The sequence below is a fragment of the Tripterygium wilfordii genome, chromosome 20 (genome assembly GCF_013401445.1).
Source record: "Tripterygium wilfordii isolate XIE 37 chromosome 20, ASM1340144v1, whole genome shotgun sequence".
Classification (NCBI taxonomy): Eukaryota; Viridiplantae; Streptophyta; class Magnoliopsida; order Celastrales; family Celastraceae; genus Tripterygium; species Tripterygium wilfordii.
This window is the reverse complement of record NC_052251.1, coordinates 8721471-8748882: the sequence shown is the minus strand read 5'-3', so window position 1 is coordinate 8748882 and position 27412 is coordinate 8721471. Positions and strand designations below refer to the sequence as shown.

At 38.9% G+C, this 27412-nt stretch overlaps 4 protein-coding genes across 6 annotated transcripts; 2 read left to right on the top strand and 2 right to left on the bottom strand.

The window, feature by feature from the left end:
• Positions 1 to 6008: 6008 nt before the first annotated feature.
• On the top strand, positions 6009 to 7801 carry LOC119987219 (mitochondrial outer membrane protein porin of 36 kDa-like). Its single transcript, XM_038832070.1, has 5 exons — positions 6009 to 6315; positions 6398 to 6484; positions 6587 to 6648; positions 6748 to 6974; positions 7070 to 7801. The coding sequence occupies exons 1-5, from the start codon at positions 6267 to 6269 to the stop codon at positions 7374 to 7376; spliced, it is 732 nt and encodes a 243-aa protein (XP_038687998.1). The 5' UTR covers positions 6009 to 6266; the 3' UTR covers positions 7377 to 7801.
• Positions 7619 to 11703, bottom strand: LOC119987218 (hypersensitive-induced response protein 1-like). 3 transcript variants are annotated; one of them, XM_038832068.1, is made up of 6 exons: positions 11547 to 11703; positions 10256 to 10452; positions 9625 to 9745; positions 9347 to 9438; positions 9102 to 9198; positions 7619 to 8218 (listed from the first exon to the last, which is right to left on the bottom strand). In XM_038832068.1, exons 2-6 carry the CDS (start codon positions 10442 to 10444, stop codon positions 7854 to 7856), a joined length of 864 nt encoding a protein of 287 aa, XP_038687996.1. In that variant the 5' UTR covers positions 10445 to 10452; positions 11547 to 11703; the 3' UTR covers positions 7619 to 7853. The 3 variants fall into 3 exon arrangements, with proteins under 3 accessions (XP_038687996.1, XP_038687997.1, XP_038687995.1); XM_038832069.1 differs by lacking the exon at positions 11547 to 11703 and adding an exon at positions 11292 to 11428; XM_038832067.1 differs by lacking the exon at positions 11547 to 11703 and adding an exon at positions 11003 to 11145.
• A 1068-nt stretch (positions 11704 to 12771) lies between these two features.
• On the top strand, positions 12772 to 13772 carry LOC119987239. Its single transcript, XM_038832095.1, has 2 exons — positions 12772 to 13000; positions 13090 to 13772. Exons 1-2 carry the CDS (start codon positions 12857 to 12859, stop codon positions 13531 to 13533), a joined length of 588 nt encoding a protein of 195 aa, XP_038688023.1. The 5' UTR covers positions 12772 to 12856; the 3' UTR covers positions 13534 to 13772.
• Positions 13773 to 17558: 3786 nt separating this feature from the next.
• LOC119986767 (protein NRT1/ PTR FAMILY 4.6-like) lies at positions 17559 to 19793 on the bottom strand. The gene is made up of 5 exons (XM_038831447.1): positions 19754 to 19793; positions 19568 to 19673; positions 19267 to 19484; positions 18734 to 19177; positions 17559 to 18645 (listed from the first exon to the last, which is right to left on the bottom strand). The coding sequence occupies exons 1-5, from the start codon at positions 19754 to 19756 to the stop codon at positions 17698 to 17700; spliced, it is 1719 nt and encodes a 572-aa protein (XP_038687375.1). The 5' UTR covers positions 19757 to 19793; the 3' UTR covers positions 17559 to 17697.
• Between the last annotated feature and the right edge of the window lie 7619 nt (positions 19794 to 27412).

Genomic DNA, 27412 nt, shown 5'->3' with positions numbered 1-27412 from the left:
AACACCTTCCTTGGCTTCGTCAAGATCGCTTAGTACTGCTGGCTATCCAAGCCACGATTCACAGTACTGTCGGTCCTACAATCAACAACTGTCAAACCTCAGCTGCTGTCGGGACCAAACTTGAAACCACCTTTGCAAACCGGTCCAACACTTGTATGCTAACCCTTCTGTCCACTCTCATGAATACAAAAAAAGAAGGCAAAACTGTTGCCGCCTATATGACCAAAATTAAGAGTCTTATTGATGACCTTGCTCTCATCGGCCACAATCTCAGTGATGTCGAAATTCTCGCCCATACACTCAATGGCCTAGGAGATGACTTCAAGGAATTAACTGCTGCTATCCGTGTCCGTGATACACCGATTTCCTTTGAGGATCTATATGATAAACTTCTCGATGAAGAACTTCACCATAGTCATGGAGTATCCAAAGATGATGACATGCCAATCACCGCTCAATTCACTCAACGGCGAAACAATTTTCGAGGTCGCGGTGGTAGAGGCAATCGAGGTGGTTCATATGCACCTAATCGTAACTTTTCAGGCCTATCTCCCAACTATAACAGTTACGACAACTCATCACCTACAACTCGACCGAACTCTTCACTTGGCCGGTCACATCTCCCCTCAGGTATGGGCTCCTATTCTGGTTCCCAATTTAATCAACCCAATTGGCATTCAAATCCATCTCAGGGACACTCTCGCATAGTCTGCCAACTCTGTGACAAGCCGGGACTTAATGCAAAGACTTGTCGCTCCAAGCCTCAACCGTGGACTTCCTCTTCTCGACCACAAGCTAATTTCATGGATGCAGATTCCAGTATCCAAAACAACAATAATTGGATTCTTGATTCTGGAACTACACACCACATCACGTCCGACCTTCAGAACCTCTCAGTGCACTCGGATTATGATGGGAATGAGGATGTTATTGTTGGTAACGGTAATGGCCTTCCAATCTCGCATATTGGTTCCTCTCACATTAATTATTTTCATCATTCATTTACACTTAACAATATTCTTCGTGCACCTTCTATGAAAAAAAATCTTATATCCGTTTCCCAGTTTTGCAAGCATAATAATGTATCTATCGAATTTTTTTCTAACCATTTTCTTGTTAAGGATTTGAATACGGGGGCTTCCTTGGTCCGAGGCCGGAGTAAAAATAATCTCTATGAGTGGCCGACCTTCTCTTCTTCCACAACAACTACCGGTCAGTCACCTACCACCTCTGTTGCTCTCACATCAAAAATATGGCATCAACGACTCGGTCATCCATCTCCACCCATTCAAAAACAAATTTTAGCTAGCAACAATATCAATGTTTCTGATTCTCCTTCTCTCAATAATGTATGTAATTCATGCCTTTGCAATAAAAGTCACAAGTTAGTTTTTCGTCAATCTTCTATTATTTGTGACCAACCATTCCAATTTGTTTACTTTGATGTCTGGGGCCCTGCTCCCATCACTTCCACCTATCATCATCGATACTATGTCATCTTTGTAGACTACTTCACTAAATACACTTGGTTTTATCCACTGAAAACAAATCTGACATATGTCCCATCTTTGAAAAATTTCACACCCTAATATCCAATTTCTTTCAAACTTCAATAGAAACCATTTACATCGACGGTGGTGGTGAATTTCTAGCTTTATCTTCACTTCTTGCTAAACTAGGAATCCAACATCTTACGTCCCCTCCCTACACCCCTGAACATGTTGGCTCTGCTGAAAGAAAACATCGTCACATAGTTGAAACCGGCATCACCCTTCTTCATCAAGCCTCACTTCCACCTCGATTCTGGAATTACGCATTCCAAACAGCCACTTACCTCATAAATCGTATGCCCACGCCCGTCCTTCACAATGATACCCCATATCACAAACTCTTTGGCCATGCTCCTACGTACACGTCACTTCGTACTTTTGGCTGTCTATGTTATCCTTGGCTCAGACCATACTCTCGTCACAAACTTGAACCTCGATCTCGTCCATGTATCTACCTTGGCTTCTCCATATCTCATCATTCCTTTATCTGCCTTGATTCCACAACTAGCAAAATCTTCCTCTCTCGTCACGTAGTCTTTGTCGAAGACCAATTTCCCTATTCCACCATCTCACGCATGTCTGACATCAAATCCACGAAACCATCCTTGACAACACTCTTTACCGGTGGTCAACCCACTCATGTTCACATACCACACAAATTGTCCTCTTCCTCCACCATTCCACCACCATCCACTACTCCTATAAACATCGAGCCTGACACTTCACACACATCTCCAGCACCTTCACATACAACCACCTCCTTAATTATGCCTTCTCCGTTGCCTTCCCAACTCCCTCTCTCCTCACCGTCCCCACCATCTCCAACTTCTCCTGCCATGGATACCACGGAATCAGACTCATCACAGGTATGTCCTTCTAACTCTCCTGACCTCTCTTCCTAATCTACAACCTCACCACCACCCAAGCCTACCCGTATTGTTACCCGTTCCCAAAATAATATCTACAAAACCAAGCAACCTTTTTCTCTTGCCACTGCCATCTCCAAACCATCTTCTCATACTGACCGTGAACCCACCTCCTTTACCCAAGCCAACAAACTACCTCCATGGCGTGCAGCCATGCAAGCCGAAATTGATGCTCCGCAAAAAAACCAAACTTGGACCCTTGTTCCCTCATCTCTCACACAGAATATTGTTGGGTGTAAATGGGTGTACCGAATCAAGAGGAATCCGGATGGCTCCATTGCACGTTACAAAGCTCGTCTTGTCGCCAAAGGCTTTCACCAAAGACTTGGCATTGACTTCACTGAGACATTCAGTCCACTTGTTAAACCTACTACCATTAGAACTGTTCTAAGCATAGCTGTTTCTCGTGGTTGGGGTTTGACTCAGTTGGATGTTAACAATGCATTCTTGCAGGGCACTTTATCTGACATTGTTTTCATGTAGCAGCCTACTGGATTTATTGACGATAGTTGCTCGCAACACATCTGTCAACTAAAAAAGGCTATCTATGGTCTTAGGCAGGCTCCTCGTGCTTGGTACACAGAGCTCAAAAATTATATTATTGCATGTGGATTTGTTATCACCAAAAGTGATGCATCATTATTCATCTATCGTACCACCACTCGCACCATGTATTTGCTGGTCTACGTAGATGATATTATTCTTACTGGCAACATTTCTGCAGCCATCAAGCAATTCACGGATCAGCTCTCATCACGATTCTCTCTTAAAGATCTCGGACCACTTCATTATTTTTTGGGAGTTGAAACTCATAGGACCTCAGCCGGTTTGCTTCTATCTCAAAGAAAATACATACTTGATCTTCTCCGCAAGACAACTATGCATGAAGCTAAGGCAGTCAGTACTCCGATGTCATCCACAGACTCTCTCAAATTGGACTATGGCTCCCCTCCTCATGATCCCATAGAATATCGGCAAGTCCTCGGGTCTCTTCAATATCTCTCTCTTCCACGGCCTGATGTGAATTTTGCTGTCAACAAACTTGCTCAGTTTATGCATCGTCCTTCCACTATACACTAGACTGCTGTTAAGAGGGTTCTTCGGTATCTTAATGGCACTTCTCACTATGGATTATTCCTATCGGCATCCTCCCCCTCAGCTCTTCATGCCTTTGCAGATGCTGATTGGGGTGGGAATGCCGACACTTATAACTCCACATCCGCCTATGTGGTTTTTCTTGGAGCTAATCCCATCAGCTGGAGCTCTAAAAAGTAGTCCACTATTGCTCGCTCTTCCACAGAAGCTGAATACCGAGCCATAGCATCTGCCACTGCTGAAGTCAATTGGGTAACAAATCTCTTAGCGAACTTGGTGTGTCGTCCGTTTCCACTCCTACAATATATTGTGATAATCTTGGTGCTACATATCTTTGTTCTAATCCGGTGTTTCACTCTCGGATGAAACATATTGCCATTGACTTCCATTTCGTCTGGGATCAAGTTTCTCGTAAAGTTCTCAGAATTTCTCATGTTCACGCTTCTAACCAACTTGCGGACTCCTTGAAGAAGCCCCTCACCCGAAAACTCTTTCTACTACATCGGTCCAAGCTTGGTATCCTTCCCGAATATCTGCGCTTGCGGGGGCATGATAGAGAAAGAAATTAGGGATCCTGTAATCATCTCTGATTTCACAAGTCAACCGTATATTCTTGATTATAATTACATTGATTCATGTGATTTAGTTTCCATTCATGTACTGTAATTATAGGAAACTCTCTTACTATATAATGTACCAATACTATCAATGAAAATAACATACAAATTTTACATATTCTCCTTATTTCTTTAAAGAGAAGGATAATAAGGAGGAGAAGAAAGACAAAGATCCTGAAGACAAGAAGGACCCTGCAAAACTCAGGTCTAAGCTTGAAAAGCTTGAGAGCAAAATGCAAGCTCTGGTTCAGAAGAAACAAGAGATTTTGAATATGCTTAAGGAAGTTGAAAACAATAATATTCCCATCACTCAAATAACTATTGTTGACGTTTTTGTTCGCCTCAACAATGCCTCCGTGGCTCGTACCCTTGACCTAGTTGGTATGGGGAGAGCCACTACCATTACACCAACTCCTATAGCTATATGATGATTTGGATGTGATATATATATGCAGAACCTGAATCTCTCAGCTTAATAATTGTTTGTGATTGAAGAGTGATTTTCGCAAAGAAAAATAAAGGAAATTAATCAGTTTTTGAAAATTAATTTATGTGTTTGATATGATTAAATGGGGCAAAGAGAAGTGAATTGTATTCAAATTGACAGGGATATAATAATCAGACCGTGTCAGCCGCTTGAACCATAGAACTGACGAACTGGAAATAACGGGTAAAATTGGACGGTTTTTGAAATATTAGAAACTCGATCGGTTTTATATGTACAGTATCGGTTTTGTCATATGAATTAAATGACTAAAAAACCCAAAATTTAAAAACTTTGAAATGTTATAAAACATAATATTTTGTAATTTGACTAATTTTTGTATTAGAAATATGATGTGAACTTGATTTTCTAATATCATAATTTTTTTTATGGATGATCATATGATATTATTTTGATATCTATTTTTAGCATTATTTTTAATATTAATAATTATTTTTAATTTTAATTGAACCTACGATTCGATCGATGACCCACTATTTGAACCAATGACTCAGTCCCTTGCCCGGGTTGGTGTCCTATTTAATTGACAGCACATATTACTGAGATTAGTTGATTATACATTTACACTTACCGAGAGTTGAGAGTCTTGAGACGAACTTACGAAGCAACACGGTTACACACTTGCATCAGCGAAGGAGAGTAGGAGACGAAGCGGTTCGTCAATTAGGCAAGTAGAGGTTGCGTTTGCACAAGAAGACAGTGAAGACTTAGACAACAACTTAAGCAATTAGGGCCTTAGGCGGTACTGTTAGCCCTTAGCCACTTAGGGCTTTAAACAATTAGGGTCTTAGATATTTAGGTATGCTTCTGTATACAAAGTCTGTTTTTTATTTAGGTGACTATGTGTATATTTAGGTATGAACCTATATATAAGTGTATTTTTATTTATTTATGTATAGTTATATAAGTGTGTATATATATATATATATGTGTGTGTGTGTGTATATATATGTGTATGTTTATATGTGTATGTGTGTGTACTTACAAAACATTTGGTAGGTTGTATGTAGTCCCCCGAATCCGTCCTTGGTCGGTATCTTAATTGTTAAGTTGGACGCACATGATTCAAGTGAATTAGTGTGCTGCACATGTCCCACATGATGCACATGAAATTATGTACGTACAACTCAACAGCTGAAATAACTGAGATACCAAATGCTAGGATCCTTGATATAAAACACTGATTCTGCTAAAAGCTCAAATTTGCTCGTCTCCGTCGTTGAAAAGTACCTTGAGAGAATGTATCTTGGGTTTCAATTACTATTAATTAATATCAGATTGATCTATAATTTATATTATTGTTTATGAATACGTCCTTTTCTGCCAAAAGATTTGACTTGACATTCTCTCAAATTTCAATTTGTGAAAAAGTTTATTTGGACACAAAAGTTTTAGCTTTAATCAACCAACTAATCATACCTGGAAGAGGTTCTTGGAAATTTCGTTTCTCCATAGTACCTCAAGGAAACTTCCTTTTTAATTGGCTTGTTCTACCAGATTCTGCACATAAATTTGATTGCCTCCTTAATCGAAATTAATCCGTAAACCGGGCTCGACTCCATTGACGACAACAATGAACAGCTCTCCTGGTATTTACTTTGACATAGGCAAGAAGGCCAGAGGTAATTTCTCGTTTCTCATTCTCCTTCTGGATTCGATTCACATTGCGTTCTTATCATCGACATTTGTGTGCGTTCTTGTTAGATGTTCTGTACAAGGATTATGCTCAACTATCACCTCTGCATTTCCAGTACCAGTGCTTCAAATACAACTGCAAGCTATCTTGTCATGGTAAAATCATCTTCCGCCATTGATGATGAAGTTTCTTCTTCAATAACATTTTAATATCAACATCATGTGAAAATAAGAGCAATCGATGTATAAATTCTGCAGTGGGCGAGGTTCTGCCAGGACTCGGGACACTTTTCAGGGTCATCATCCCTGATTCTGGTAAGGTAAGCATGTCATCTGTCAACTTCCCCCAATCTTGTTCATCTTCTGTTCGCTTGCACTTGCGTCGGCTTCATTTTTTAATATGATGATCGTTTTAGCAGGCAGAACTGCGGTATTTGCATGAGTATGCTGGGATCGCTGCAGGAGTTGGATTGAAGCCAAATCCCACCGGAGGTTGTGATGCTATTGCAGATTTCTCCGGCGCGTTGGGCAGTGATCTTTTCTCAATTGGGACTAATATCTCCTTTGATATATCGACGAGGACATTCAACAATCTTGATACTGGCTTGAGCCTTAACACTGCTTTTCTTACTGCTTCATTGACACTGTGAGTCTAGTTCTTTCAGAAATTGTTGTCAAAGATTACCTCCAGACCGTTCATCTGCTGTTTCTCTGAATGCTCTTCACTTCGCAATGATGCAGAGACGACAAGTTCGACACTCTCAAAGCTTCTTGTTACCATTCATTTAACCCCTTGAGCAAAACAGCAGTTGCAGCAGAATTCTGGCATAGCTTCTCAACCAACACTACGGGGGTTGCACTGGGCACACAGCATGCACTGTGGCCTTTCACATTGGTCAAAGCTCGAGTCGATAGCAGCTGGAAGATTGGCACTCTTGTTCGCCAAGAATTGTGGCAGAGGTTCTTTATAGCCATTGCTGGAGAGGTTGATTTCATGGCCATAAACAAGCTCTCCAAGCTCGGATTTTCTGTAGGTTTCAATCTGTGAAAAAAATGAAGAGGCAATGCAGCTTTATGTTCAGATCATAACAGATTATGCCCCTGCAGACATTTAAGAGCGGCCAAATAATTTCCCAGTATAAATTGATTAACAAAACAAAACAAAGGGAGGGGTATAGTTCTACATCACTTTTAAAATGTAAAAGTACTTTGAAAAATCAAGGCATACAAGGATATGATTCAAGCAAATATACCAACTAATACGGAAAAAAAGGCTTCATCCAACACATATATGCAACATAATTTTGAAAGCTCACAATAGATAAATATCACCATCCGGAGGTACTGTGACGCTCCTGTACTTTCAAGTTTTAACATAGCATCCAGGGTAATTTGTACAGAAATTATTTTAAATGGACATCAACATTTAACAAGACTTTCCGATAAGGAACCTCGACAGACAAACATAGTATGCACACATAACCTGTATCAACACAACCTTGAAAAACTAGGAAAATATTAACAATCATTGGTGTGCAGAGGCAGAGCCCTGAAGGAGTCCATCACGAATCTGACTAGCAACGTCACGAACAGCACCAGGTCCATGGGGAATGAAGACAGCTGAGGACTTAGAGGTGGCACCGATTTCCTTCATTGTGTCAAAATACTGTGTGACCAGCACCATGTCCATGACATCCTTTGCAGTGGTCCCTGGCACATTGACTGAGAAGCCTAGCACACTATCTCTTAAACCATCCACAATTGCTTGTCGCTGACGAGCAATGCCAAGCCCTGAGAGATACTTAGCCTCAGCCTCACCCTCAGCTCGTTTGATTTGCAAAATTTTCTCAGCTTCTGCCTTTTCATTGGTTGCCACCCTCATTCTTGCAGCTAAAATGACAACAATTTTATTAGAATAATGTGCAAAATACTAAAAATAATTCCACTTTTCACAATCAAAGAACACGAGTATTCCAAGTTTCCAACTGAACAAAAAAGATGTAATTCTTTTGATATATTGAGTATTGACATGAATATCATGCTTATTGTTGCATTACAATTATCCTTCTAAACATATCAAAAGAATTATATTTTTCGTCCACGTGTGAAAGGCAAAGCCCTCGTTATGCCATGTTAAAACGTGTCATATTTTTATTTTCCAATAATACAAGATGGACCAGATTGAAGAGCCAAACAAACATACATACAAAAGGCACTAAAATGCCCACGTGGTGGATTTCTACCTTATAAACACATGGTGAAATGATAAAAAGGCAAACAACTCCCATGCACAAGACTCCCGCAATGGACAGGGTCGGGGACAGGCAGGATATACGCAAATCTTACCCTCACATAATATTTGGAGAGGAATTTTCATGAATTGAACATGTGATCCCTTGGTTGCACCCCTGCAACTTTACCACCGGGATCACATGTTCGCCAAAAGGTAAACAACTTTCGTGCACAAAGCTCCCATAGTGGGTGGGGTCGAGGACATGCAGTATATACATAGACCTTACCTCACATAATATGTAGAGAGGAAAATGTTGTTTCCAGAAATTGAACATGTAGCCTCTAGGTTGCACCCATGCAACTCTACCACTAGGCTTGGCCACATGTTCGTCCGTAAACACATGGTGAAACAATAGTCATCAAAAAACTTATTTCTGGAATAAAATAAGCAACTGATAGCCAAATACTGCCAATCATAAACAATAGGCCAAATACTGCCACTCATAAGCAACAAAGTGCAGTCACAAAACTGAGACCTTACCAGCATTGATTTCATTCATCGCCCGTTTCACTTGCTCATCTGGTTCTATATCAACAATGAGAGTTTGAACAATCTCAAACCCATATGCAGACATAGCCTACAAGAGAGACTAGCAGGAATGCATTAAGAATATATATGACAGATTTCCAATATCATTTCACTTCACAAAGAAAAACCCTAAACCCAACTGCATTTAATATGTTTTCACAATATTACATTATGTCACAAAATGGTAATTGGATTACCTTCTCGAGTTCCTCTTCCACGGCTTTAGCAATTTCATTTTTTTGTTCAAATACATCATCCAGATTAAGTTTTGGAACACTTGCTCTGATTACTGCAAAGAAATGGAACAGACAAAATTTCAGATTCAAAGATTCTCATAATGCAGATACCGAATGACCAACAAGAATTAAATTGAGGAAGATGTAGTATAAGTGCATATCGATTTGTATGTGTGTGCATGGGGGGCTACTTGGGCACAAAACATGTATTAGAAGTTTGAGGGAAAATGCGGTCTGACCATCAAACACATAGGCCTGAATTTGGGTCCTCGTATTACTCAGTTTGTAGAATGCATCATTGGCCTTGTGTGCGAGGGCACGGTATTGAATTGATGCAACCACATTGACAAATACGTTATCCTGAACAGTGAACACAAATGAGCAAAAAGATTAAAGTTTTAGCAGTACCAAGGGAAAAAAAAATCAGAATAGCCAAACCCGCCTTTTTCACATATATTAGTCAAGTAATAACCAATTATCCAACACATGGTCCATCATCTGAGTGAATCATTTAAACCGGGCATAAAATGCAAAACATGGAATATTCTTTTTTTAAAAAAACTTCATAGACTGTGAAACTTTGAAGTAAGTCAAGAATGATAATCTCCAACATAACGATACTTGATGTTTTTTCACTATCATAATGCAAAAATGGGTTTAAGAGACAAGGATGCTACCAAAATGATGCCAGCCTCCAACTTTGAAAAGAAGGAAATACCAGAATTTCATTTTTAACAAATGCTCTATAAACTACATGCAGAACATACCTTAATCAAATAGTAAAAGAAGAACAAGGTAATATAGAAGTGCAATCCAGGCCACAATCGAAGCACAGAACTTAAACTATCACAAATAGGAACACTGACATACCTTTGTCTTGGTCTCACATCGCACATCCAATTGCTGCAACCTTAGCGACAGATGGCCTGCAAGCTGGCTTCCAAAACACCAAGGGAGGCAATGACATCCAGGCTCAAGAACTTCATTATACTTACCAAATCGCTCCGTGATAGCAACAGTTGACTGGTCAACTTGAATGCAACCAAACAGATTTCCCATCTAGTTTACTGTTTTACACAGTCAGAAACATCCCAAAAACAATTAAGCATTCAGAAGGAAATGATAAGATCAATATAGCAGGAGTTATGCTCATAAAATCAATGGATTCCCATTAACAGGACTTGCAAGAATGACAGAGACAAGCATGTACATGTACCTGTATCATACGTACATATATACATAGAGGGAGAAAGACAGAGAGCGTATAATAGTTAAAAGAGGAAAAACTAAGTTCTTCCTTCCTATCAGAAGGTAGTTTTACAGATTTTTACAGACATCAGAAGACTGGTAAATTCTGATCCCAAATAGAGAGACTTTTTATCAACAAATCCAAAAACCATAAGAATTTACTCATCAACATCGAAGAAAAATAGGGACTTTAACTTATCTGAGACTGTTTACACATCTTGCTATCACAATTCTCGAATTGGGTGGTACCCAATTCGAGTTGAACAGATCACACCATCACATATACCATACCAAAAAACAACTGCTTGATTTTGAATTTCTATTCTACCACAGATGAGAATATTGAATCAGATAGGCAGAGAGACTTACAGGATAATAAAGAAACAGCAGATCGTATGAGCAGAGACAAGGAGTAGTAAGAAAAATCCAATAACAGATTTATATAGACTACAAAGTCTACTCGTCACAACCAATCAGAAACTTGCGGATCAATTTAGAGTTCATAGGCATGAAAATACCCGGATGTGAGATGTATCATGTGCGGACATTGACTAATAATACAAAGTCTGTAAGGGGCCTAACCGATGAAACCAACATCAATAATAAAGAAATAACTTGCTATTCGTAAATAATTTATATAATCCCCATAGGAATATACCGTCTATTACTAAATCATGTGCGAAGCTGTCAGGATAAACATCAGAGAATTGGAAAACAAGAAAAGGGGGTTCGCAGAAACAGAAAGACAAGTAAACCTAGACCTTCAAAGGTCATTGTCTTGCTGTGTGTGCGGTTTACTTCGTTCTTATCAATGGGAATGAAAACGAAATTCATTGTGGAAAAAAACGCGATTGAATAGTTCAAAAGATAAAATATTTTAATTTTATTGAAACGAAATAGCAGAGAAATTCACCTGTTTTCTCTGAATTGATTGGTTTCGGATCCTTTCAACAAAACAAAATATCACAAAAAATAATTAGAGTGTAGAAAACGAAAGTCGGATGATGAAGCTGATAATAATGGCACGGGAGTCACCCAAGTCGCCTTCGAAGGAGTGGCCGAGTGGGTAGCACGCAGGTCAACACCCCACTGGGCCACAGGCCACTGCGGGCCTACGGCAAACTACCATTCGCGTCCTTATCTGTTTAAATACCGATACCCAATCATATCGGCAATGAGATCTTAAATGTAAAATGAAACTTTTCATTCCTCGATTGATTTTATTTTCGTCCCTTAACTTCTTCTTTTTTCTCATTTTTTCATCCCCAACTATAGGAAAGTACTCCGTTTGTCACTCAAACGGATCCGACGATGGAAAAATCCTACGTGACATCTTATTGTTAGTCATATCAGATTTCTTCGGCTTGTCACATAAGTGTCACGCAAGCATTTCCCGACCCCTATCTTATTTGAAGGACGAAAATGATACTTTTCAATAGTTGAGGGACGAAAATGAGAGAAAAAAATATAGGGACGAAAAATACTTTTTTTGCCGATCTTAGAATGAGGTTCGGATTCATTTTTAGGGTGTAAAATATTTTTTAAAAAATTTTAAAAATATATTTGTATTTTGATTGGTTTTATGAATCCAAAATATATTTTTTATTCCAAATAAAAATCAAATGTAACCAGAAAAGTATAAAAAAAATATATTTTGTTTTACATTTAATGATTCAGAATTATCAAGTACTTTTCATGTTGAATTTGATTTTTGTTTTGAACAAAAATTATGTCGTCGGGTTCGTAAACCGATCAAAATATAAATATATTTTTTCTAAATATTTTTTTAAAAAAGTTTTGAACATGATCTCATTTTACGATTTCATTTTAGAACTTCATAAGAGAATTCATATGAATTCTTTGTATGACCAAAATGAAATTTTAGATATCTTTCGATGATCAAAAGTTTACTTAACCCCCGATTTAACTAGTAGATACTGAAAGAGACCGGGATTGTAAACCCCGTGCGGCACCCGATAAAAAATGGTTCCACACTAACCCGAACCCAAATCCGTGTATGTATTATAGGTCCGAATCCAGATCCATGAATTGTATGGTATTCTATTAATCAGATCCAGATAAAGCCATAAACAATTTGATTGGTAGACATCAGGCCATATAAGATTACATTGAACATCCGACGTGGCAACTTTCATGACCAAGAAATCATTCGTAGAGAAAAACCTGTAGAAGAAAATCATTAGCTTTGACACACCAGCATCAATGGCCGCTATCAGTACAGCATCCCCAGCTGCTTATCTTCGAAGCCTCGATCGCACCGACTTCCTTTACTCACAGCGTCGCTTCGTGCGCTCAGTTCCGGCAAGAAATGGCCTCACAATTGTCTCCATGGCAGCCAAAAAGAAGGTAATCAATTAATTAATTAGTCTCTTAATAGCTCAAAAAGTTGTAGAAAGAGAGCTGAAACGGTGCGTTTGGTGATGTGAGAAATTCAGGTAAACAAATACGACCAGAAGTGGAAGAAAGACTGGTACGGGCCGGGGATCTTCTACGAAGGCAGCGAAGAACTCGATGTCGACGTGTTCAAGATTCTGGAGAAGCGGAAGGTGCTGAGCAATGTTGAGAAGGCTGGGCTTTTGTCAAAGGCAGAGGGTTTGGGATTGACTTTATCTTCTTTGGAGAAACTCGGCCTGTTTTCCAAGGCCGAGGACCTGGGCCTGCTGAGTCTGCTTGAGAAGGTCGCAAGCGTATCGCCATCAACTCTGGCATCAGCGGCGCTGCCGGCAGTGGTGGCGGCTTTGACCGCGATTGTGGTGATTCCTGATGACTCGGTGGGTCTGGTGGCGTTGCAGGCTTTGGTGTCGGGGGTGTTTGGGATTGGTGCTGCTGGACTCTTGATTGGTTCTGTTTTGTTGGGTGATTTGCAGGAAGCGGAATGATTTCTTCTTTTCTTTTCTTTTCTTTTTTTTTTCAATTCGACTTTAATCTTACTGCATAGAATAGCAGAATGCTGTATATTGTTTTGTGTTATCTGATTTTCCCAACACGGTTGAGGATCTTGAGCATGCTACTTCTCAGGTCAGAGGATTCTCGATGCTTGAGTTCTTGATACTTTGCTTCCTGGTTTTTGCTTGCCAGGTGTTTGATAAAATGCTTCAGTTATTTTTAGGTGTTTTTCAGGGATGGTTATTCTCCGATTTAGCTCTATCTTGTCCGATCCTAACATCAAGCCATCATGCATTTGGTTAATTCCTACTAAATGCTCTTGCATGTAACTAAAATAAATTTCTTTAGGTTCTTAACTCTGTGGAATAGTGTGAACCTTGCAGAAGAACTTCTATCTCAGATCCTGTCCTTCTCCCACACTTGGCTCAAATAGGAATCCTTGAAGAAGTAGAGTGATCTACTACTTAATCGGCTAACCATGGTTTTCTTGATTGACTCAAGTTTTTGACTTGCTTGGTTCCTAATTTACCTTCCATTAGCTTCTTGGTTTGCATATGATTAGGGGCTGCACCAATGGTTTCCAATACTCACTCACACAAATACTTAACCCCTCATAAGTTAGCTTCAGCTCATAAGTTTCACCACACACTTATTTCAAATTAGTCACCAAATTTCACTATACAGTATATCTTTGCAGCAAGCTGATACAATCCAAAATATGGGGAGACCTTCATTGGGATTTGGGAATGGAGATTTATTTGGAGATCCAAAATATGGGGAGGTGGTCCAAATTTCATTGGGAATGGAGATTTATTTTGGAGAAGAAGGCTTTTTAGTTGGGAGGAGGCACTAGTAAATGAACTGTTGCAGTACCTATCAACCTTCTCACTGAGCCCACACAGGAAAGATAGACTAATATGGAAACTCACCGGCAAGGGAGATTTCACAGTAAAGTCTTTGTACACTAAATTGATTGGAGATCCCTGACCAAGCACCCCCATCTTACTTCTCTGGCTTATGGCAAGGCCTGGCTCCCCCAAAGGTGGAGATTTTCTCTTGGATACTACTACACAAAAAAATTTCCACCAGAGATGTGCTAGCCCATAAAGGAATCATACCACAATCTGAAAATATCTGCCCCTTCTGTGCATCTGCTACTGAATCCATAGACCACCACTTCTGCCATTGTGTAGGGCCATCCTCACTGTGGTACAAGATCTCAGCATGGTGAGATTTATCGTGGTGCCATTCTGATAATATATGTAGCATGTTTGAGCAATGGTGTGCACTGGTGTCAAAAGGAGCTTTGCAAAAACAGGTCTGGAGGTTGTTCTATGTGATTGTGTGGTCTATTTGGAAAGAAAGGAAGGATGTTATCTTTAGAGGCAAGCAAGTAGACTGGCCTAATGTTTTCTCTCATCTTTGTGAGACTCCAGCTATGGATCACCAATCTGATGCCATCTTTTCCATATCAAAGTCATCAGCTCCTCCAATCTTCATGTAGTGTCAAGAGTTGGACAAATATCAGAAAATCCAGGAACTCCAATCAATTGGAGTGGATTCCTCCATCTAATGCAAAACTAAAGTGGAATGTGGATGGTTCATCTTTGGGAAAGCCGGGTATGGCAGGTATCGCGGGTGTACTAAGAGATGGGCATGCAAACTTGATCTGTCTTTTCTCCTGCAATATTGGCATCTATGAATCAAATGAGGCTGAGTTGCAAGCCATCAAATCCCTAGAATTATCAGTTTCATCCCCAGAGGTAATGGGACGTGAGCTTGTATTAGAAACAGACTCCCTAAATGCATATAAATGGATCACCCTCACTGGAGAAGCCCCATGGAAGATATCCCATACCCTTAATGTGATCAACCTCTGCAAACTGCAACTCTAGAGCCTTGAATTTCATCACATATTATGGGAGAGAAATGATTTGGCAGACTTGCTTGCCAAGGAAGGTGTGTAGAGACCATCTGACTTAGTTATATGGTTTTAATCTCCATTGTATTTTGTTATTCTATTTTATTTTTCCTTTGGCTATCTGCTTTGCTCTCTTATGTTGTTCGGCCATCAGCGAAAACTAACGTCAGTTACCATGAGGGGCTAACGTGGCCTATTCTTCAAAGTAGAGGGGCTCGGTTGAGTCGACAAAAAGTAAAAGGGCACAGTTGAGCCGTTTTGGAAAGTAGAGGAGTTTTTATGATACTTATGATTTGTGATAATATATCATTCTTTTCATTAAAAAAAAAAAAAAAGAAGGTTGAAATCCTTGTCATGGTATGTCATTGGATCAACGGAAAATAACGTGTGATAACCAGAGTGCAGCGTGACACTATCTACATGATATGTTTTTTTTTTTAAATTGAAAATAAAAAAGAAGTATTTTAATGTTGATATGGAAATTTTAAAACTAAAATAAAAAACACGTGGCGTATAAAAAAAATGAAGAAAAAATTATTCCTCTCTCATGCGACACTTCGACCCAATTGGAGTCAAAGTCGATGTACGGTCACCGTTGGCTATCACAACGCACCGAAATGTTTTGTTGAACCACCTCGACCATAACCCTAGCTTCTTCAATGTCTTCCACCTCCAGAACGGTCGAAATTTTCCTCGAGTGTTGCAACACTTTTGTATGTCGATTTGGCCACGGGCCACCTAAGCTGTCATTGATGCTTGCCACCAATCAACTCAACAGTGAGTGATCGAGTTAAAATATTCGAAACTTAGTGAGTGATTTGAAATAAGTGTAAGTTTTTGAGACCAAAATTGATAATTACCATATTCGCTCAATAATTCAATGATACTTTTCTTCGCAATATTTCTTTCGTATTTACAACAAAAATATTCAAAATAACCATGCGAGAGGTAGAGTTTTAAATATAGTTTCATCAAATCAATAATCTACCAAAGTATTTGGAGATAAGCTACAAATTCTTTTAATCATTGTACTGATTTTATTTTGAAATAATGTTTAAGATCCTAAAATATAACTCTCATTTCACATCCAATTAATGTGAAGTGTAAAGTGTTGGATATTAAGTAGATCTTATATGTATGTTATTTTTTTTTCAATATTTGTTATTCGGCGGTGGAGTACGACATCGTTCGGCGGTCATCCGATGATGTACGATGTAATACAATCTCGTTTGGGAGTGTTCGACGATGATTGTCTTTGTGTTTATGGTTTTTTTAAATTTTTTCTTATTTTTTAATTCTCAATTACTTTTCAAAAAAAAAATGGTGTCATTGCTTGTGTCACTATTTTTGGAAATCGCTAAATTAAGAAAAATATCTCCAAATAATCAATTGAAAATTTGAAATTAAGAGATGTTAAATATAACAAAATTGGAAATGCGGGGGTATCGATCCCCGTACCTCTCGCTTGCTAAGCAAGCACTCTACCATCTGAGCTATATCCCCAATGATTTATTGAAGTTTTATTGTACAGAAAATTCTTTTTCAAGATCAATTTATAATAGAATCTGACTCACAAATGAGAGAGGCTTATGACTCTTAATTATGAGTCTTGCAATCAATGCTAATTTACGAGTACTTGTAATTTTCATACACAATTTAATTCTTCCAAAAAAAATAGTATAAATAATGAACCATCAAAGGTGATTTAAGGGAGTAAATAAGTTTTAGTCATTGAAAAATATGACATAGTTCAACTCGATCACTGAATTTTCAAAAGTTCCAACTTGCGAACCCAAAGTTAAAAACTGTTTCAATATACACACAAATGCAAATTTCTCACTGTTCGGGTAGATTTCATAACTTGATTTTTTATGCCACATCAACGAGTTTACTGTTCGAACAGTGAAAAATATGCCCACGTGTGCAAATTGTAACAATTTTATACTTTCGATTCCCAAGTTATAACGTTTAAAAATTCAGTAAACGAGTTGCACTGGGTCATATTTTTTAGTGACGAAAAATTACATTACCTGTAATTTAAGTAATTTTTTATTTTTTAGATGAATTTTAAAATCTAACGGTTAAAATCACTTTTATTTGACATTTATTATAATTTTCAAAATATTATGCATTGATGTAGAAATAATGGTGAAAAGTACATTACTATACTATTACTATGCAGACCATAATAGAAGAAAATCTGTAGGGATTCTGAGGACATAGCGTTAGAAATTTGCTAGTCGTCATCCGTTCCTGCTGATACATACTTGTACCGGCTCGCCCAGAAGAGATACTGCAAGAAATTGAGTCCACTTAATATGCACATCAACCAGTAAAACTTTTCAAGACGATAATGGTTCAAATTGGTGCCGAAGAGCCATGGCGTGTGTCCGTAGTTTCGAGTAACATTATTGACTGCATCAACAAGAACAGAGCTTAGGTAGTAACCCATCGCGAGCGATGTCCACGACAGAGCAGTAGACAAGGACCTCATGCTTATTGGTGCCTCTGTGAAGAAGAAATCCATCATTCCTGCTAGAGTGAATAAGTCAGCTGAACCAAGAAACAAGTACTGCAATGACACCCAAAGGAATGTGATTGGTAGTGGCTCATTGGAATCTAGTAGTCCAGATTCAGTCGCAACGTGCTTTCGCTTAATTTCAACAAGAGCTGCCACTGCCATTGCCACAATAGACAGGAATAGCCCCGTCCCGATTCGTTGCAGATGAGTTATCCCCATTTCAGTTTTGGTAGCTTTTCTTGCAAATGGAATGATTACATGGTTATAGATTGGTGCTAGGATCATAGTAAAGGTTACAGGGAAGACGGGGAGGGATGCCGGTGGGACTTTTAGTGAACCAAGCTTGGTATTCATGGTGGCAGCTTGTTGGACAGAAAATGTGGAGAGCTGAGCAAGACAGCAGCTTAGCATTATACTAGACATGAAAATGGGGAGAGTTTTAAGCACTATTTTGACCTCTTCTACTTGCCGGACCGTGCATTGCAGTACTGGATGAACTGGTTTGATTGTCACTGCTTTGTTGAGGAACACAAGACTTTCTGTTGGAGTTTGTGTTTGAAATTTCTCCGTAGAATCGCAGTCTCCGCCTTCACTACTTATGCCACTGACCACATTGCTGCCTTTAGTTGTTCTACAGTTGTTATGAAGTGCTGCAGCCAAGACCTGTGGTGGTACAGAGACGAATGAAAGTTTGGTTTTTTTTTGCGAGGAAGAGCAGATAAAGGAAATAGCAGAGGATCTGAAATGGAACCTTGAAAATGGTTGTGATTGGGCTTCCGGTGGGAACTTTGGTACGATAAATATGCGAGCCAAGAAGGAAGATTGGGATGGAGAGGAGTATCACTATGGTCGATACCCCGAAACCCCATTGCCATCCTTTGTTGTCCTCAATCCATACCACAAATGTGACTGCAATGAGAGCTCCACAAGAGAGGCAGAACACGAAGTAATTGAAGAACCACGATCTCTGCTTCCTTCCTCGTCGCGTGCTCTCATCGAACTGCTCAGCCCCATGCGAGGGAAGTGAACCTTTTATTCCTCCAACACCAAGTGCCACCAAATAGAGGCCTGCAAAGAACATCACTGATTTCCATCCCTCAACTTCCTTGCATTGGATATTATTACTGTTTTGGGGATCACAGTTGGGTGGTTTCAGTGAAGGCAAATGAGCTTGGACTGTTAGCATCACCAGACCCTGTCAAGTTTGCTGATCAATACGAATGTTCCCTATTAAATCTTCAATATCTAATCACAGTAGCAGCAAAATGAGCTTATGAATCTTACCATAACTTCGATCGCGGCGCTTATCAAGTAGATTCGATAGGTAGTGAAGAAAGCGTCGGCTAGAAAACCGCCAAGTAGAGCGAGTAGGAAGGCTGTGCCCATGAAATTGGTAACAATGTTTGCAGAGCTTGATGGAGAAAAATGCATGAACTTCGACAGGTACAATACAAGGTTGCTTGCATTTGCCAAGAAGGCTAGATTCTCCAAGACTTCAACCACTAAAAGGTTTCGTAACGAAAATCGCGTAAGTATGGAAGCACTTTACTATCACACTTGATTCAACTTTCTTACTGGTACTTACCTAACACGAAGGACGCAGCAAGCATGCCACCATGACGGCTTCTCAAGGCCGGTCTGTTTCTCCAGTCCACATAGCCATCCCATGTGTTTACTCGTCGCGTGTCGTCCTAGATCCATAACGCAGAGATGTTATATACAGAAAACAATTAGACAAACAAGAAGAAATGAAAATTAAAAAAACCCTCACCATTTCTAGCTATTGTCTATAGAACTTGATCAAATATTTTCTGAATCAACCAGGAGTGCTGTTTGGAGTCATATATAGACAGAGAAAAATAATGGTGGTACAACTTAAGTTGACGAGAAAGGTCGAGAATTCATTCTATGAAAATGACTACTCCACTTGTCCTGGATTGTCAATGTTGACACTATATTTGTAGGAGGGCGGTGCTGCCCTGTTTAAATGAAAGATACCTTAAATGAGAAACAAAACAAAAGGAAAGTTGCAGCAAAAAAAGGGAATAGAAAGAAGAATAACAACACAAATTTTATCCGAGTTCAGAATCAATACGAGATCCTACGTCCAGCAATAGTGGTGTTTTAGTCTCTCATGACCTTCTCAATAGTTTACAAGATGTGGGGTTACCAAGAGATTGCTCAGCACAACACTCTCTCCTCTAGCCTCTCTTTCACTCTTGTTACAAGAAACTGCTGCTACCCTAGTTTTCCTTTCAACTTATTTCAACCCCAATCTGCCGCACATTCATGTCAGGGACGTTTTGGCTCGAGCGCAAACTCTCGGTTCATTCTCTCGAGCCCCTACCGCTCGAGCTAACTTACCTATGTCACACTAAACAGATTCATCTTGAGCCAATAAACAATTAAGCTTATCATATTCTGCTAAACTTTTCTTTAATAAGAATTGTTAATATATATAGATAATTTCAGTTTATAACCATCAACAACGCGTTTTCCTAGAGAATAACATCTCGTAGTAACTCCGCAGTTAAGTGTGCTTCTGCGAGAACACTATTGGGATGGGTGACCTCTTGAGAAGGTAAAGCCGGACAACCCAAAGCAGACAATATTGATTGTTGATGTGTGTTGAGCTGAAAATTCTAATTCTAATAGAAATGGACCCGATGTACTCACGAGAGAACCGAACAACCTAAAACTGACAAATAACAGAATTAAACACAATCGCGGAATCAATCTAGAAAATAAGGCTATGACATATCATTTGTAGTTATCACATGAGATCATTTGTCCTTGAATGTAAAGTTAGGGTATAGCTTTTTCAAGGTCTGTCCCACAACCACTATCACTCACTCACTCACTCGCACACACCACATAGTGATAGTGGTGAGGCCACTCCCATCTTAAAAACCTAATCTCTACTTTGCACTATCTATCTCTGTGTTGTTCTGACCTTTCCTAACATAGAAAAAATTTTATCATTCTTGATTTGTACATATCACTCAATTTGTTAGGATCATGTGCACAAGTTGTATATTTTGTCATTTTCTTGTGTGAAATCAGAACCATTTAATTTGATCTTTCATGTGATTTTTTTTTTTTTTGTTTTGTGTGGAAATAATATATTTCAAGTGTTGCCCGGAAGAGTCGGTTTCTTTTGTGCGCCACCTGAAATTGTTGATTCTTCTCATAAATGTTAAATATGTGGACAAAAATTCAGACTCCATATTGTTTCTTTTTGAGTTGGCAATTCGTTTCAATATCCATCTCTCACTATTGATTCCTTCCTATCGAACTTGCCTTTGCATCAAGTAGAAGTATCTCAATGCTAATTTGTGCATCATTCGACTTATAGTTAGTAGTAACCACGTTATTCAGTACCCAACTTTATATTTACGTTACATGAATTTAACGATCAATTGGTCGGTTCGTGGTTATTACAATTATTTCGTTGGGTTTTAAGTAAATTTTTTAAAAGTAACCAATCAATTGATTGGTTTGATTGTCAGTTCGATTTCTATAGTTCTTTTAATATTTCTATCTAGAATAGCCCAACTTGCATGCTAAAGGAGCTAGGGTAAGGCCTCGATTTTAGGCCCTTTTTCTAAACGAGCCAAGTCAAGAGCTTCTAGCTCGGCTGATCTATTTATACCCCTAGATACAATTTGCTTCCTAGGGCTTTATAGTGGCTGTAGGTCAATCTTGGTTCAACCTTCAAGTTTGAGAGGATGTTAGAGATTGTCCTCATTTTATGGTGTTTTAGTCACCATTCAATGGCTTCCTTAATAATGTGCGAGGAATTGCCCTCTCGAGTAACAGGGAAGCGATCTAGTCCCCGAAAATGTCCTCCTTATTGTTGGGGCTCCCAAACATATTGCATAAACACATTATCTATTTTTTTAAAAAACGAAAAGGGCGACAGGGGCAATCAGTATAGCAACCCTCCCTGGGTATGACCATAGAGTACCTATGCACTACAGAATATTGGTTTGAGCCATGACTATTATCCTTAAGGCAAGCTCGTCAGTGTAACCCCAACAAAGCACATAGTTGGATAAGGCTCTTGGCACGTGGAATCTGGTTCACAAAGTTCAGGCCAACAAATAACTTGTTAGAACTTATGCAGAGATCAAAACACAAGAGAATTAACCATTTTACTACATTGAGAAGATTTTGAATCGATTGGGTATCCCTTATTGGTACACATTTATGTACTTTAATCTTTATATCTGAGCACCTTAGATTTCAATTGTCAATTGAGTAGGTTAGAATTAATTAAGTGAATTAGATTTCGACTTTTGATCGTTCCCTATAAGTTCTCCTATCAACATTGTGCACACCAAATTGTCTCCGAAAGTTCTGTCGGGTGCCCCCTAGGGCAGCCCTCTTGGAAAAGGCACCAAGCAAATGCACCCACTCTTCTAGGCACACCCTGAATAGGGCGATTGGTAGATTATGTAACACTATCAGCAATCCCCTCCCACTTCCTATGCCACCTCCTCAGAGGGAGCGCCTATCAGGACTGATATATCATCAGCAACATTTGTAAACTTTTCATTTTGCAATTTCTCAAGAAGTCATCCTTTGGAGTTAGGGTTTTGAAATCATCTTGAAGTCCTACACATTTATTTAAAAAATATCACTCAAAGATGTGAAATTCTTGTGGGGTTTTTGTGAACGCAAGGTGCACGTAGATCAACAGGGTCTTATTAAATTGTGCTATATTAAGTCCCAGGATCAGCCAGCCGACATCCTGACTAAAGGTGTTCCCATCCTCACATTGCAGAGATTACTCCGCAAGATGAACATGAAGTTTGATCATGTTCATCTTGAGGGCGGGTGTTAGAGTATTAAACTGGACTCTGACAGAGCTTTTTGTGTGAAGCAATGCGAGAACGAATATGAATCAATGCTGGGCTTCTATCTTAATTCACCTTCTGGTTGGGCTTCTCTTGGGCTTGGCATTGGGCCATTTTCTTCTCCTTTGTCTTATGTGCTTTTCAAATTGTGACGGATATATTGATGTGACCTATTGTTGATTGCATTGCAACGGCTATATTCTTCTGTGTATATGTACACGAACTCATTGCAATACTACTACTGAGCAAGTTAACTTGTTCTTCACCTTCTTCCACCCCTTTTCTATCTTTCTCTCTATCTTTCTATCTTTTCTGCCTTGATACAAAAGCCTACATTCAATTATTTTCTCATGGTATCGGAGCCTGATCTCATAGTATACAAAAGAAAGAAATTCTACTCAATAGCAATGAATCAAGAAAATCAAAACGCTGGGATCCTAGGAATGCCTGGAACCCAGAATTTACAAAGTTCTCTCCTCAACCCATACAATTTATTACCCTCTGATTTTGGCATTACCAGCCTCATCACAGTGAAATTCACTGATTTTTGGAGCAGCAACTTAATTGATGCATTGGAGTCGAGGAACAAGATGGGTTTCATAGATGGAGTCATAAAGATGCCTAATCCTTCAAGTGAAGAATATATCCTCTGGAAAAGCAACAACTCTTTGATAAAAAGATGGATATCAAATAGTGTCAATAAGAAGATCATGGTAAGCTTGTCAGAATCAAAGACTGCGTTCGAATTGTGGAACAACTTGAAGAGCAGATACATCAAGAAGAATGGAACCAGAATATATCAAATACTTCGAGACATAACCAATTTGAAGCAAGGGAATCTGACAGTTATTGACTACTATACAAAGATCAAAACGTTGTGGGAAGAACAAGACAGGCACAAGAGGAGGCCGAAATGTAAATGTGGACATTGTGAATGTGATCTTTTGAAAGACGTACTTAAGCAAGAAGAAGAAGAGAGACTGATGCAGTTTCTCATGGGTCTCCCAGACAACTACAAGAATATAAGCTCACAGATCCAACACATGGATCCTCTGCCTGATGTAAACAGAGCACTAGGACTGGTGATGGAAGAGGAAACTAAGATATCTTTGGATTCAGGAATACTGAGCAACCAAGAATCGATGGCGATGAATGTTCAGAGAAGCCAGGGTTCGAACAACAACTACAAGACACAAGGAAGGGAACAACATTCAGACAGGAATGTTAGACCTCAAAGGCAGGGAATTGGACAAAAGCAAAAGGGTACACTATTCTACAGGTATTGCAAGAAAGACAACCACAACATTGAAAACTGTTTCAAGATTCATGGATTCCCAAATGATGGGAATAACATGAAGAGACCAAGAACTTATCAAGGGAGCTGGACTCATAACAAGGTACATGCCACAAATCAGGTTGAAAGCAACACTAGCAGTGGAAAAGTAGAGCTTACAAGTGATGAATATACACAACTGATGTCACTGCTGAATGGAAAGGCAAGCAATGCGGAATCGAGCTCAAATTTTATCACTAATACAGGGAAAGTAGCAGTAGTGGCGGGTATGTTTTCTGATCAGAATAAGAAATATAAATCAAAATGGATAATTGATAGTGGTGCTTCTGATCATGTGGCATATGACCTGTCAATGTTTGAGTCATATTATAAAGTTCATGATGCATATGTAACACTGCCCACTGGACACACACATTGGAAAAATGAAATTGAGCAATGGCATTATTCTTAATCATGTACTATGTGTGCCATCATTTTCTGTGAATTTAATCTCTGTGGGAAAACTAACACAAGATAGGAAATATTCAGTGAGTTTTACACATGATAAGTGTGAAATGTAGGAGTTGAGCACATCCAGGAAGACTGGAACGGGCGTTTTACTTAATGGTCTATATTTGATGAATGGAAATGAAGGGATAGAAGAAAGGAAGCAGCAGAGAATTTTTGGCAACTTCACTGGGCATGACAGGCTTGGACACCTATCTGAATATGTAACTAGGCTACTAGGAGTTGATTTTCAGGATAGAGTAGGAGAATGTAATGAATGTCTATTAGGGAAAATGAAAAAGGTCTTCTTTTGGTATTAGTAAGACCAAGTCATGTAAACCTTTTGAATTAATACACATTGATATATGGGGTCCTAACAGTGTTGTGTCTCATGATGGATATAGATATTTTTTAACAATCGTTGATGATTATAGTAGAACCACTTGGGTATATTTGATGATCAACAAAGGAGAAACAAGAAAGTATATACAAAACTTTGAGAATTATGTGAAAAGACAATTTGACACAAATGTGAAGGCAATAAGAAGTGACAATGGGCTGGAATTTAATATGACAGATTTTTATATGGCTAAGGGAATCATTCATCAAAGGACTTGTCATTATACACCCCAGCAGAATGGTGTGGTGGAAAGAAAGCACCAGCATATTCTGAATGTGGCTAGGACATTAAGAATAAAGGCTAATCTGCCTGAAGGGTTTTGGAGTCATTGCATACAAATAGCTATTTTTCTGATAAACGGGTTACCTACTGAGGTTCTAAAGAAGAAATCACCATTTGAGATTTTGTAAAGAGAAACGTTTGATTATAGAAACCTAAGAACTTTTGGCTGCTTATGTTTTGCCAAAGATAACAAGCCCAGATCATCAAAGTTTGATTTAAAGGCTACGAAATGTGTCTTCCTAGGATATCAGTTAGGAGTCAAAGGATATAAAGTCCTTGATTTAGAGACACATGAGATATTTTGTTCAAGAGATGTTAAGTTCTTAGAGACTGAATTTCCTTTTAAGAACAATTGTGAAGATAAGAATAATGACCTGAACTCAGATGAAAAATCCACAGATGGAGATAAAATAGAGAGTACAACTTTAGACACAAGTCAGGTACTTGATCAAAATGACAAAAGAGAAAGGAGGAAACCTAGATACTTAAATGATTATGATTGCAATGCAATAATGGTGAAGTCCATATATTTGAAGGAGATGGCTAGTTCACAGAATTACTCTCATAATCACAGAACTTTCCTGAATGCTATAAGTAAACAGATGGAACCTACCAGCTACAGAGTAGCATGTAGATATGAGAAATGGTGTGAGGCTATGAGTCATGAACTAAAAGTTTTAGAAGAAAACAATACTTGGACTGTGGTGCCAATGCCCAAAGACAGAAAACCTATAGGTTGTAAGTGGGTTTACAAGATCAAACATAATGCATATGGTTCAATAGAAAGGTTTAAGGCTAGGCTAGTAGCACTTGGGTATAATCAATGTGAGGGGTTTGATTACAATGAAACCTTTGCTCCGGTGGTTAAAATGACCACCGTGAGGTTGTTTTTAGCATTAGCAAGCATGAACAATTGGATTATAGAATATGTGGATGTACACAATGCATTTCTAAATGGTCAACTTAATGAAACTGTGTATATGCTTCCTCCTTCTGGTTACACTGTACCCAATGGTCATAGTTGTAAACTGAATAAATCAATTTATGGGCTAAAACAAGCCTCAAGACAGTGGAACGAAAAGTGTAAAGAAGCACTACTAGACTTTGGTTTTCTGGAATCTAAGTCAGACTATTCCTTGTTTTATTATAAAGAAGACACAAAAATTGTTTTGCTATTACTATATGTTGATGATATGGCCATAGGAGGAAATGACCAAGAACTAATTAATATCATTAAGAAGCATATTAGTACACATTTCAAAATTAAAGAGTTAGGAACACAGAAATATTTTCTTGGGATTGAAGTGAATAGATCAAGACAAGGGTTATTTATAAATCAAAGAAAATATATTACTGACCTATTAACTGAAACTGAACAGCTTGGATGCAAAGAAGTGCATAGCCCTATGGATTTATCTGTGAAACTTCACTCCACACTTGGCACTGTATTATCGAATCCTTTACACTATAGAAGAATCATAGGCAAGCTGATGTATATAACGATAACTAGACCAAACCTCACATTTCCTGTTAATCATTTGGCACAGTTTATGAAGTCTCCTACTGACATTCACTTGAGTGCAGCTCTCAGAGTACTTAGATACCTGAGGAGTACCTTGGCCTATGGCCTCTTCTATCCTTCTTATAAAAATATGCAGGTCCAAGGCTATTGTGATGCAGATTGGGCAGCATGCAGGGAGACTAGAAGATCTGTGACTGGCTTCTGCATTAAACTGGGGGATTGTCTCATCTCTTGGAAATCAAAGAAGCAAACAACCATTTCCAAGTCCTCTGCTGAAGCAGAGTACAAGTCCATGGCAGCAACCATAGCTGAACTTCAATGGTTATCACATCTCTTCCAAGAACTTCAACTCGACATTGAACATCCTATGCTTCTTCACTGTGACAATCAATCTGTGATACAAATAGCTACTAACCCAGTTTTTCATGAACACACGAAACACATAGAACTGGACTTGCACTTCACTAGAGAAAGAGTTCAACAGGGTCTGATTAAATTGTGCTATATTAAGTCCCAGGATCAGCCAGCTGACATCATGACTAAAGGTGTTCCCATCCTCACATTGCAGAGATTACTCCGCAAGATGA

What these genes read in the sequence shown, in the direction of transcription:
- LOC119987239 (XM_038832095.1), top strand. Translation starts at nt 12,857, where the DNA reads ATGGCCGCTATCAGTACAGCATCCCCAGCTGCTTATCTTCGAAGCCTC. An exon ending in CCATGGCAGCCAAAAAGAAG is followed by an intron (nt 13,001 to 13,089) that starts GTAATCAATTAA and finishes TGAGAAATTCAG; the next exon opens with GTAAACAAATACGACCAGAA.
- LOC119987219 (XM_038832070.1), top strand. Translation starts at nt 6,267, where the DNA reads ATGAACAGCTCTCCTGGTATTTACTTTGACATAGGCAAGAAGGCCAGA. An exon ending in CTGCAAGCTATCTTGTCATG is followed by an intron (nt 6,485 to 6,586) that starts GTAAAATCATCT and finishes TAAATTCTGCAG; the next exon opens with TGGGCGAGGTTCTGCCAGGA. An exon ending in TCATCCCTGATTCTGGTAAG is followed by an intron (nt 6,649 to 6,747) that starts GTAAGCATGTCA and finishes TCGTTTTAGCAG; the next exon opens with GCAGAACTGCGGTATTTGCA.
- LOC119987218 (XM_038832068.1), bottom strand. Translation starts at nt 10,444, where the DNA reads ATGGGAAATCTGTTTGGTTGCATTCAAGTTGACCAGTCAACTGTTGCT. An exon ending in GATGTGAGACCAAGACAAAG is followed by an intron (nt 9,746 to 10,255) that starts GTATGTCAGTGT and finishes TTCACTGTTCAG; the next exon opens with GATAACGTATTTGTCAATGT. An exon ending in GATGAATGAAATCAATGCTG is followed by an intron (nt 8,219 to 9,101) that starts GTAAGGTCTCAG and finishes TTGTCATTTTAG; the next exon opens with CTGCAAGAATGAGGGTGGCA.
- LOC119986767 (XM_038831447.1), bottom strand. An exon ending in TGCTGCGTCCTTCGTGTTAG is followed by an intron (nt 19,485 to 19,567) that starts GTAAGTACCAGT and finishes GAAACCTTTTAG; the next exon opens with TGGTTGAAGTCTTGGAGAAT. An exon ending in GCGCCGCGATCGAAGTTATG is followed by an intron (nt 19,178 to 19,266) that starts GTAAGATTCATA and finishes CAAACTTGACAG; the next exon opens with GGTCTGGTGATGCTAACAGT.